This window comes from Bos javanicus, chromosome 22 (genome assembly GCF_032452875.1).
Source record: "Bos javanicus breed banteng chromosome 22, ARS-OSU_banteng_1.0, whole genome shotgun sequence".
NCBI classification, from domain to species: domain Eukaryota; kingdom Metazoa; phylum Chordata; class Mammalia; order Artiodactyla; family Bovidae; genus Bos; species Bos javanicus.
The window spans coordinates 32589885-32602621 of record NC_083889.1 but is presented as its reverse complement, the minus strand read 5'-3'; the positions used below and the strand labels follow the sequence as shown (position 1 = coordinate 32602621).

Below are 12737 nucleotides of genomic sequence, written 5' to 3'. Positions count from 1 at the left end.
AATAAATAAAGAAGTCAGTTTCATGCCTCTCTATTTGCTACTATGACAAATTACTACACACTTATCATCTTAAAACAACACAATTTATCCTCTTACAGTTCTGTAGCACAGAAATTTGACACACAGAGACAGAAGTCTCAGCGGGATGAAATCAGGGTGTACACAGTGCTGCACTCTTTGTGGAATCTCTAGGGGACAATCCTTGTCTTTTCCAGACATCTAGAAACCTTACTATTGCAAGCACATTGCCCTGTGCTGCTGTTGCAGGGAGCCTTCCATTGCAATCTTGTTGAAATTAAGTATAAGTTATGAATTGACATTGTTGAAATGAGTCGGGAAGCATAAAAGGGGAACAATTTCTAAGATACCCATGAAAAGGATAAGGACTTTTCCAACTTCATCTGCTGCTGGAGGCCACAGTCTTGCTACACTCCATCTACCATCTGCCCAAAGATATTCGCTCAGCTGCTAGTTTGTCCAGAGACAAAAGGCCTGGCAATCCATGGCAGCAAAGGCAGGACTCGGGCAGTTTTGTCTCTGTTTCCACTCTCAGTTAGTGCAGAGGAACGTCTATAGTAAGGCAGGGCTCATTTAGTAATGTCTGGTTTGATGATTTCCAGTAGAAATCTAATAAATGAACTGGGTGCAGCCATCAAAATATTCTAAAAGCTAATAATTCCAAACCAAAGCATTTAGTAGGATATGAAAAAAAAAAAGCACATTACTCATAGGAAGTTAAATTCAATATGTCGCTATTAAAAATGCATACAAAAAACTGACCTCATTTTGGTTCAGTATTTTCCGATACTCTGTGCTCCGTGCAAGAACGGTCACTCGAATTTTTCCACCCTGTGAAAAAGGCAAAATATTGCTGTGTATGCCTGGACAGACAAATAAATAAAACTTAAAATGGGATTTTCACCAAGAGATAAAACTCAATAAGGACATCTTTATGGGACTTTTTGTTTTCCTTTTAGCCTGATTTCTTCACAGTTCTCCCAGGGAATAAAAATGTACTCACTTTAGCCACAGAAGGCAAAATGCATTCATTACACTACTTCTGTTTGGGTATATTTGGGGGCAGAGGATATGTGGGCTGGGTGAGAGCTTGGGAGAGGAAGGGAAGAGATAGGGAAAGGAAAAGGAAAAAAAAAGTACATTCTTCCACTATCTCTTAGTTTATCAAAATTTCCTAGGTTGTTGACATCTGATTTCAAATTACTCCAGGTCAGAATTTCTGGTTAATCCAGAAAACACTGTCTGCTGATGATCTCCTTTTTCTGTAAAGATGATATTGACTTTTATCAGGGGGTGAAAAGTCGAGCCTACCTCAGAAACCATAACGCAGCCATTACCTTGGGACCCTCTTGTGTGATGTTCAGTCTGTGCAGTACATGCTGGGAAAATGCCCTGAATAACCCGGTATTTTGACACCCAGAGATCTATAATAAAAAACAATATTTCCTATTACAATGAGTAATTTCTGCATTGCTATTTAAGATGTTCTCAAGTTATACATAAGTACTATCTTAATGGCCATCATCAAAAAATCTACAAACAATAAATGCTGGAGAGGATATGGAGAAAACGAGGCCCTCCTACACTGTTGGTGAGAATGTAAACTGATACAGTCATTACGGAAAACGGTATGAAGAGTCCTTGAAAAACTAGCAATAAATCTATCATCAGTTCAGTTCAGTTGCTCAGTCCAACTCTTTGCCACCCCATGGACTGCAGCATGCCAGGCTTCCCTGTCCATCAGCAACTCCCAGAGCTTGCTCAAACTCATGTCCATCAAGTCAGTAATGCCATCCAACCATCTAATCCTCCATCATCCCCTTCTCCTACTGCCTTCAATCTTTCCCAGCATCAGGTCTTTTCAAATAAATCAGTTCTTTGCATCAAGTAGCCAAAGTATTGGAGCTTCAGCATCAATTCTTTCAAAGAATATTCGCCCATTCCAGTCCATTTTAGTTCACTGATTTCTAAAATGTTAATGTTCACTCTTGCCATCTCCTTTTTGACCACTTCTAATTTACCATCGATTCATGGACCTAACATTCCAGGTTCCTATGCAATATTGCTCTTTACAGCTTCAGAATTTACTTCCATCACCAGTCTGGGTCTAGGTCATCTACCATATGACCTAGCAATCCCACTACTGGGCATATACCCTGAGAAAACCACAATTCTAAAAGACACATATGCAATCTAGATGTCCATCAACAAATGAATGGATAAAGATGTGGTACCTACATACAATGGAATGAAAAGGAATGCATTTGAGTCAGCTGTAGTAAGGTAGATGAATCTAGAGCCTCTTATACACAATGAAGTCAGTCAGAAAAACAAGTATCATGTATTAACGGATATATGGAATCTAGGAAAATGGTACTGATGAACCTAGCAGAGAATGGACTTGCAGACATACCAGGGGAAGGTGAGAGTGGTATGAATTGGGAAAGCAGCAATAACATACATTCACTATCACGTGTAAAACAGACAGACAGTGGGAAGTTGCTACATAACACAGGGAGCCCAGTCTGGCACTCTGTGATGACCTAGAAGGGTGGGTTAAGGGGAGGGCAGGGAGGCTCAAAAGGGAGGGGATGTGTATGTGTGTGTGTGTGTGTGTGTGTGTATATATATATAAAACTATGTGTGTATGTGCATATATATATATATATAATTATGACTGATTCACATTGTTGTGTGGCAAAAACCAATACAACATTGTAAAGCAAATTTCCACCAATTAAAAAAAATTTAATTTTTTCTTTTAAATGTTATCTTAAAATCCACCAAGAATCAATTCTCTGGATATGACTGTCAACCACAGATGACATGCTTACCAGAGGGGTGTTATAGAACAGCCCGTATCTCATCCGGGGAAGTAAGGAAAAAATAGCTTCTTTAAAACATACCTAAGAATGGAGATATTTTAAAAGGTAAGAGAATTACAATCTGCATCCTTCACACCAAAACAGCAATTTTTTTATAGAAAAAATTAATCTCTATTTTGCATTAAAATATTTTGATTAGCTAATTATTTCAATCAAATGGCATTCGTATTTTCAGAAAAGTTATGGGGAAAAGTTTTTAAAAGCTACGTGGTTAAAAAAATCATGACAATTCTAGTTATTACAAAAAAACTAAGGAGTTAGAAATCAATGATAGTAGCTCATAGAAACCCAGATTAAATATTCATTTGATGAGTGAGTCATTGATAATGACAGTTATTTACAGGCATTTCAGTAAAGCTTCCAGTACCCTTTTGGCGTCATAAGTTTTCAAATGTATAACATCATAATCAGTAAATGCTTTCCACGTGTCGGAGAACAGGTCACCATATCCATAGGAGCTCTGAAAGTGGAAACAAAGTAAGTTAGGGAATGTGGCTAAACCTGGCTTTTCAAAAACATCAGAAAACACTTGAATTAGCTTGTTAGTGAACCAACAACCTGAAACACAGTTCATAAAATCCATAGAAGAAAAATGAATTTTCATCTTGGGCCTGAGCAAGTCCCTAATTTGATGGAATAGCATCAGAAATAATCATCACAATTATAATCTCAGTCTGCTAAAAATGTTTTGTTTTCCTACCCTAGCCCTTTTTATTCTCATGTCCTTAAAACTGGAATCATTGTGCGGTTTTTTTTCTGTGAATTTTCTATCCAAACCACACAACACATAGACACATTACCTTTTGTCCACACCAGAACATGCACAGGGAGCAAAACTCATCAGAGCAGACAGAATGCACTTTTGGAAAGAAATCTGAGCGCTTATGGAATCTAGAAACATGGTACTGATGATCCTATTTACAGAGAAGAAAAGGAGATGCAGATGTACAGGCAGGACTGGTAGGCACAGAGGGGGAAGGAAAGGGTAGGACAAATTGAAGAAGGAGTACTGACATATATTATGCACTATCATATGTAAAACATTACCTAGTGGGAAGCCGCTATATAACACAGGGAGCCTAGCCTGGCACTCTGTGATGACCGAGATGGGTGGGATGTCAGGGAGACGGAGGCTCAAGAGGAAGAGGACACACACACACACACACACACACACACACAGTTATTACTGATTCATGTTAATGTATGGCAGAGACCATCACAACATTGTAAAGCAATTATCCTCCAAGGAAAAAAAAATCTGAGAGTAAGAAAATGCTTTGAAAGTTTTAACATTAAAAATATAATGTTAAAAAAAATATATAATGTTAGTAACTCTAGGAAATGATCTCCCTATTGATTAATGAGTAATATTTGATAATTCCCTTTGACATTAATCAGAGTAATGGCAATAGTATCTTGCATACTTCCTACATCCCAGGCACTGTTTTAAGAACTTGACATTATTAACACATTAAACCACTGCACTAACTTCATGAGTGAGGGAATACCATTATCCCTATTTTACAGATGAGGAAACTGAGACAAAGTTAAAGTAATCTACCTGAACTGTAGAGCTGCTGGGTTTACAGAGCTGGGATTAAATCCAGTCTATTTGGTTCCAGACTCCATACGTGTAACCTGTATATGGCAGAACTAATTCTTTCTGGACACTTACCAAATGCATTTCATTTTTGAAAAGTAGAAATTAATTACTACTCCATCAGCTGAAGGAAGTAGATCAATTTATATAAAAATGGTAGAATTTAGATGGAAAAACTCAGCCAAAAGAAATAGGAAATACACACTGTAGGGTTACATTCAAGGTCTCCAGCTGGTTACACATGATATTCATTATGTCCATGTCTTTTTATCTTTACAGCATTCTTTTTTTTTCAGATTTTGAAAATTTTATATTGCACATATTAGAGTCATTTCAAAGGTATTGAGAACTGTTAGATGTGAAGATAAAAAAATAAAAATTCTTTGCTTCAGTGGGTCTCCAGTGCTGTTCTAATAAAGGCCCTTCTCAACACCATCAAAAATTACATGTTCCTGTTTTGGTTCAATAATAAATAAAGGGTAATTAAAGAAGTGATTCTAGGCAGTTTCCTGAGATAAAATACTTGTGATGAAATAAGATGAAATAAGTAAAATTTAATAATAAAATACAGTGATCCTGACTGGTCCCTTTTCAGAGATGGCATGTGTTATTCAGTAGTAACCACCTCGAGAAGCTTCTTTTTCCACATCCCTCAAATTCAAATGATTTGCCACAGAGGAAGGAGGGACTTTTCCAGTCTTATGTTGAAGAATATTTGTACAGTCTTAAGATGACATAAAATTTCCTCCTGTGTATATCTCAAATGTAAGACAATCTATGACTTAGAAATTCCCCTTTTAAGAATCTGCCCTTCAGAAATTCTAGGATGACTGTGTAAAGATACATGTATATGAAAAAGATGTTCAGGACAGAATTTCTGTAAAGAGCAAAGAACTGGAAACAAATTAAATGTGTTCAGAGTAGGGGCAGAGGGAAATACATGCACTAAGGCATTTCTGGTGGCTCAGGCAGTAAAGAATCCACCCACAATGCAGGAGATCCAGGTTCGATCCCTGGGTTTGGAAGATCTCCCCTGGAGGAGGGCATGGCAACCCACTTCAGTATTCTTGCCTGGAGAATCCCATGGACAGAGGAGCCTGGTGGGCTACAATCCATGGGGTCGAAGAGTCAAGACTCGATTGAGTGATTTCACATTATATATATATGCTGCTGCTGCTGCTGCTGCTAAGTCACTTCAGTCATGTCCGACTCTGTGTGACCCCACAGACAGCCTCTTACGAGGCTCCCCTGTCCCTGGGATTCTCCAGGCAAGAACACTGGAATGGGTTGCCATTTCCTTCTCCAATGCATGAAAGTGAAAAGTGGAAGTGAAGTCGCTCAGTCGTGTCCGACTCTTAGCGACCCCATGGACTGCAGCCTACCAGGCTCCTCCGTCCATGGGATTTTCCAGGCAAGAGGACTGGAGTGGGGTGCCATTGCCTTCTCCATTATATATATATATACATCCTAATGTAAGTCCTTGTATAAGTGTTGTATAAAGATGTGTTTACATTTATTAAAATAAAGTCTTGCAATGGATTCTCACATATGCTAACCACAATTAACCTTCAAAGGAAATGGAATTCGAGGAGATAAAGGAAACTTAAAAAAAAAAAAAAAACTTTATATATTTCTGGGTTCACTGAACTCATTATAACTTGGTCTTAGTTGTATAATTAAAAATAGTAATAATAAGGCTCTAGTACACTTCTCAGCACAAGGAAAGGCGGAAAGCCTGCAGTAAGCCCCCTGGTGCTCCTTGTGTAAGAGCAATCCTGCCAGAAATGCGTCTGCAGGAGTGACCCGGGTGCGTGGCTCCAGGTCAGCAGTTACACTGCCAAGCTCTGTGCAGGTGAGACGGGCGGCCTCAGACGCTTCCTTGTGGGGAGAGTCTGTAAACTGATCTGAAGTGCAGATCACCACCAGCTCCCAACTCCTCCTCAGGGCACATAGCTCATCCAGGGCCACAAAGACTGATTCCAGAACACCACCATCCACCGAAGCGGGGTTCAACTCATGTCAGCCTAGGGTGGCAGAGCTGCTTCCCTCAAGGCCTTCCCAGCAAGAGAGAACCAGGTGGCAGCCACAGGACACCTCACCACCACTCCCAACCTCCCTACAGGTCTCTGGGGGCCTCCAGCAAAAGAGAACCAGGTGGCAGCCACAGGACACCTCATCCCACCCACATCCTCCCTACAGGCTTCTGGGGGTCTCGATTCTGACACAACCTGGTACTTGCCTGTCCTGAGACCCTGACTGAGCCACGAGCAAAGCCCTCTCTGACCAAGAAAACAGGTTCTAAATGGATCACAGAGAGGAGCAGAGGAAGGAGGTCACATCAGGGTGGCCAACTTGCTCGACTAAATGCACTCTGTGAGTACAGGGCAGTCGAGGTCAGGCTGCACGAACATCATGTGTCCCATTAACTGAGTAACTGGGGAGCCCCAAGGTGGCCACGCACTTTATTCACTCCACCCCAGCAGGCGTAGAGAAGGGGAGAGGCTGTAGACGCTGGCTCAGTTTAGTTTACTCCACTAGAGGAAGACACAGAAAAGCATGCAACGAGATACAAGGAAGCTTCTGGAAAACTTTCCGTCAACTTAACAAGATCTTCAGGGAAGTACAGGGAGACGAGGAAGCACTGTGGTTGCAAGGCACAGGTCTGGGGACGACTGCTTAGATAGGAACCCTGACTCCACCCCTTACCAACTGTGTTGTCTTAGAAATACTACCACCTCAGCTTCCTCATCTCTAAAATAAACAAATAAAAACCCTGGCCCACGAGAGTTGTGAGCATTATGAGAACATCAGATGCAAATGAAAAATAAAAAAACCACAACAACCCTGAGTTAATCATTCAGAGCTACAGGGAGTCTGTGCATGGGACCTAGAAACCACAATCATATACAAAAAGAGGAAACAAAGGGACAGCAGATCCCTTTGCTCAGAAAAACATTTCTAAGAAATAGAACTGTGTGGCAGCAAAACTGAAACACAAGAGGGAAGTGAAAACACATACAAAAAAGGAAAGCAAAAAGTGACCATTAAGTTGCTGAAAATGTTAGAAACAGTTCTCATCAGGCTTGAAATCAAACTATAGGGCTAGGGAGCCGTGATGATGAAACCTCTCATCACAGCTCTGCTACCAGCCCCCTATCAGCAAAGAAAGTGTTAGCAAAACAGTTCCCCTTCTGCAAGACAACCTGACCTCAGTTCACAGTGCAGCTCTGCCCTCTGGAACTGGACAGCATGCCTCCACCGTGTGCTAGGGGCCATGGCTTGTGATTCTAAGACACCTGACGGGTACACTGAGTGTGGAGGGGACAGAGCTCAAGGACTCCTGTAACTGGCTTGCCTCTCAGGATCCTGGTGGCGTGGCCAATGCAGTTGTTTCAGAAGATCCTGGCCCTGGGGGACCTGTACCTGTGCCAGGGGGAATCACGTCTCCCTGCACCTGACCTGTGCTGTACAGGCTGCAAGGAGTCCTGAGAAGCAGTGCCTAATGCTGCCCTGCCAGCAAGCTGTATTTCCCCTGAACCATCCTTCTCAACAGACTTGGGGTAAGAGGGGGGCCTGTGAGCGTCCTGAGCATTGGAGCGTCTGGGTGAACCTGAGGTGACTTCTCGGTGGGTGTTCCCACTTCCCAGGTTAGGCAGCCTCTCGCATGCACACTATATACCATGTGTTCTCCAGCCCACTGTCACGGTTACCATTCAGAGCACATGTGCTGTGGATCAGGCGCTGGGACTGTTTGCACATGATATGCTTTATCCTCAAAACGACACTGAGGTAGATACTGTAATTCTCCCACTTTACAGGTGAGAGTACCAGGCAACTTTGGGATGACCTTGCCCAATGGAAGGGCCAGCTATAGGAAAAAAAACAAGTGATAGGCAGGCAAAGAAAGAAAAGAGGGAAGAAAAGATGCACTAAAAACAAGCCCAGAGCAGCTGTGATTCAACACGTGTAGCTACATGCAGGCCTAACACTCAGATACATGCGGCGCAACCTGGCGTGCAGCAGGAAGCAACAGGGAAGGTGCAGTGAAGCAAAACAGATGCCGATCACCAGAGGCCAGCCTGTGAACAGAGGCAGGCTCTCCCCACCCAGGGACCACAATGTAATGAACGATGATCTTTTATGCTCGTCTCAGAGGCACTCTGAGCTCGACCTCCTCAAAGCATGGCAAGCAAGCTTCTACAACCTCATTCTAAACTTCAAAAACATGTGCATCTTCCCATATGTATTGAGATTGTGGTTCACTCACTCAGTCATGTCTGACTCTTTTGTGACCTTAAGGACTGTAGCCCGCCAGGATCCTCTGTCTATGGGATTCTCCAGGCAAGAATACTGGAGTGGGCTGTCATTCCCTCCTCCAGGGGATCTTCCTGACCCAGGGATCAAACCCACATCTGCACTAGAAGGCAGATTCTTTATCACTGACCCACCAGGGACGCCCAGCCATATGTATACCTACAACGTAAATTCATCCACACAGACGCATTCACACCATCTGCACATGCATGAATATGTGTGTGTACATGTGTAAATGTAAGTGTGTGCATCTTAGAAAATTCTATTACATAAGATCAGAGTCAAACTGGTACTGAGCAAGGTAAAGACAGCACTGAAGCAGAAAGCCAGTGCTTACTTACCGTGTCCCACATCACAACATACACGTCTGTGCTAAAGGAATTGTTAACGTGCTGGGTGATGTAAAGATTGATGAAATCACAGAAGTGGTGATACATGTTAACACCTAGGATTGAAAGAAAAAAAGAAATTCATGTCCATTAACCCCCAAAAAAATGATTACACAATTTTTATTCTACCCAATCTACTTACAGTATGGTAGACTTTTAGCTGAAATGAATCAGTGGAAAATTAACAATTTTCTAAACATAAAATGATCATACACAAGTTGTCCTCAGTTGACTGATTATGCTCAAACATTCATTTTCAAATCAATCATGTGAAATTAGGAATGCCTTTTCCTTGCTGCTGCTGCTAAGTCACTTCAGTCGTGTCCGACTCAGTGTGACCCCATAGACGGCAGCCCACCAGGCTCCCCGTCCCTGGGATTCTCCAGGCAAGAACACTGGAGTGGGTTGCCATTTCCTTCTCCAATGCATGAAAGTGAAAAAATAAAGTGAAGTCACTCAGTCGTGTCCGACTCCTAGCGACCCCATGGACTGCAGCCCACCAGGCCCCTCTGTCCATGGGATTTTCCAGGCAAGAGTACTGGAGTGGGGTGCCATTGCCTTCTCCAGCCTTTTCCTTACACACTAAGAAATATATGATGATTAAGTTCCCAGAAAAAGTAACAGAAGCTTATTTAAATCAACATGAGAACTATAGAGCCATTAAGACTAATCACTATTTTTATGGTCTTTTATTTTTAAAAAATTTTTTAGATCAATCGACACCTGCTCATGATGGTACTGGCAATGATGGCAACTATTAACATTTTGGTATTTTTCATTCCTGTCTCTTTTTCTCCTTTTAATCACTACTTATAATATTGCTTCTTGGGAAAACAGTAACCAGTTATCATTTAAAGAGCTGAAATCTCATGTCCTAATTAAAAGTGTAAGAACTCTGGACTCAGAAGAAGAAGTTGAATTATGAGCAACATTCTCAGGTAAGTCTGTAAATTCCAAAGCTTCAGCTTCTCTACTGGAAATAGGAAGTCAATATACTTAGATGCCAGCTTTTAGGTAACATACTTAAAAGAGATAGCCCAGTGCCTGGCACGAGGGAAAACTTCGACCAGCTGGAGCGTGCTGGGTCAAAGAGGAAAGGGGAGGGTGGTGCTGCTCTTTGTAAGTTCCTAATTCTGCCATTCATAAGAAACAAATGTATAAATCTAAATGGGGTGAAATCCCAAGAACTGACACCTTAAAGGAAATGTCAGTTAAAACATAAACAGAGACTTTCAAAAGCAGAAATCATAAAGTATTCTGACTTCCTTCCTAGCAAATAATAACACTGTGTGCCAGAAACTAAGAGGAAAAAGGACTCCATTTATAAAAGTCAGGTCATTACACTGTACACCTTCAACATAAACAGTGCTGGATGTCAATTATATCTCAACAAAGGAAAAGGAAAAGAAAAAAAAATTACTCCCTTCTTTTTAGACCAGTATCTTAGACGAATGTTTGGAAGGACTTTTTTATTTTCACCCAGAAAAAGCCTGCCAAAGAGCACACTGACGAATAAACAAGAAAAATGATGTTTTATGACAAGCCGTCTCCTTTTCCCAGATTAGCACACAGCCTGCATTAGCTTCTCATGAATTGTTCAGCAACTTCATAGCACTTACTGAGGGAGGCCGAATGCACAAAACAGCAATTGGTGCCAGGAGGATTTATAAAAGAGGGAGAAAACATAGGCTCTGTCCTCAAGAAACAGGCCCCACTTGAGTATTATTCTGTGGAATGCTCATTTTCTCAAGGTAAGGGTTAATATGGGGGCATCCCTGGTGGCTCAGTGGTAAAAAGAATCTACCTGCCAATCCAGGAGTCATGGGTTCGATCCCTGATCTGGGAAGATCCCACACGCCGCGGAGCAACTAAGCCTGGGCTCTAGAGACCATAAGCCACAAGTCCTAAAGCATTTCACCCCTCCTCCTCGTTCCCCCTCTCCCCACTGCACTACCCTAGAGTCTGTGCTCCACAACAAAAGAAATCACCACCAATGAGAAGCCTGGGCACGGCCACTACACAGTAGTCCCCACTTGCCACAACTAGAGAAAAGCCCATGCAGCGACAAAGAGCCAGCACAGTCAAAAATAAATAAATAAAATAATATACATTATTTTTTTAAAAAAGAGCAAAAACTGATGTATGTTTATGAGATTTGCTCACCTGTTTTTTTTAAAAAAAAAAAGAGTTTATATGAGAAGGAATGTGGGCTGATGGCATTAAGTTGGAAGAAAAAGGCAGACTTATAAACACAGGAAAGAAAGGATGCAGATCTACCCTAGCCTATTATTCCAACTTTATATCCTTTATTGCATAAGTAGCTACATAAATTCAACCATTTGCACATGTTCAACCCTTCCTCAGACAGATCAGTGTTTTCTTTGCTCCATTTTAATCTGCGTATTTTAAAAATGTGTTGGGACCTTGAACACAACATTTTTACCTGCTCGCATTTCTAAAATCTGTCTGATTTCTGAACCTCAGGCTTTGTCATATAAGAATTACGACTTCAGGAGGTGGAGCACATTAAAAATATGATCAATAAATTAGAGGAATTCTGAAATATTCGTGACAGGGGGCTCTCTATATTTCATCCTAAGCCCAGCCTCTCATGAATTTGAATGTGGTGTGGCACAGAAATCTCCATTTCTTGTAATAAGAAGGATAATCAGATACAATTTGTGTTTCTTCTCTCCAGGGCAGCAAGTTCACAAAGCAAAAGCTGTGCTTGCATGTAGAGAATTAGAAGTTTTAACTGTAAACAGGACAATAATTTTAACTTTTTTTTTTTTTTTCAAGAATATATGCCAGGGCTAACTTCCAAAAGAATTTCAGGTTAGCTTCAGTCATGGAGACAGTATCAGAAAGTCCACCTGAAGAGGCCACGGGCCTTCCTTTCCCACCTACACTGCATACAGGGCTCTTAATTTTTAAAAAGTTCTATTGAACCACCAGCTAAATCAAGGGGTTAGAGAAGCCACATGGGGTAAATTTAGTTGCAAAAGGGGTACCCAGGCTTTCTCCACTCATCTTTCAATTTTCAGAGTTATTTGACAATGATGTGAAAGTTTCTTCTAGCACACCAGAACATAAAACAGTCGGAAGTTCAAATTAGTTCACTTTTTCAAGAGAAGAAAGCAAAAAGTAAATCTACCGTTCAATGTCACATTGCTACTGTTGTTCAGTCGCTAAGTCATGTGTGACACTTGGCAACCCCACGGACTGCAGCATGCCAGGCTTCCTCGTTCTTCACTATCTCCTGGAGTTTGCTCAAACTCATGTCCATTGAGTTGGTGATGCCATCCAACCACCTCATCCTCTGTCATCCCCTTCTTCTCTTGCCCTCAATCTTTCCCAGCCTCAGGGTCTTTTCCAATGAGTCAGTTCTTCACAAAGTATTGGAGCTTCAACTTCAGCATCAGTCCTTCAATGAATGTTCAAGGTTGATTACCCTTAGGATTGACTGATTTGATTTCTTTACTGTCCAAGGGACTCTCAAGAGTCTTCTCCAGCTACTGCAATTCAAAAGCA

At 41.4% G+C, this 12737-nt stretch overlaps 1 protein-coding gene across 4 annotated transcripts in view; it reads right to left on the bottom strand.

Moving 5' to 3' along the window:
• Positions 1 to 12737, bottom strand: part of EOGT (EGF domain specific O-linked N-acetylglucosamine transferase) — a 41659-nt gene that overhangs the window by 12917 nt on the left and 16005 nt on the right. For all 4 annotated transcript variants that reach the window (XM_061396428.1, XM_061396431.1, XM_061396430.1 and 1 more), the window contains exons 9-13: positions 9159 to 9262; positions 3271 to 3363; positions 2853 to 2924; positions 1356 to 1442; positions 781 to 849 (exon numbers count right to left, since the gene is read on the bottom strand). In XM_061396428.1, the coding sequence (XP_061252412.1) occupies positions 781 to 849; positions 1356 to 1442; positions 2853 to 2924; positions 3271 to 3363; positions 9159 to 9262 (425 nt within the window). The remainder of the gene's footprint in view (positions 1 to 780; positions 850 to 1355; positions 1443 to 2852; positions 2925 to 3270; positions 3364 to 9158; positions 9263 to 12737) is intronic.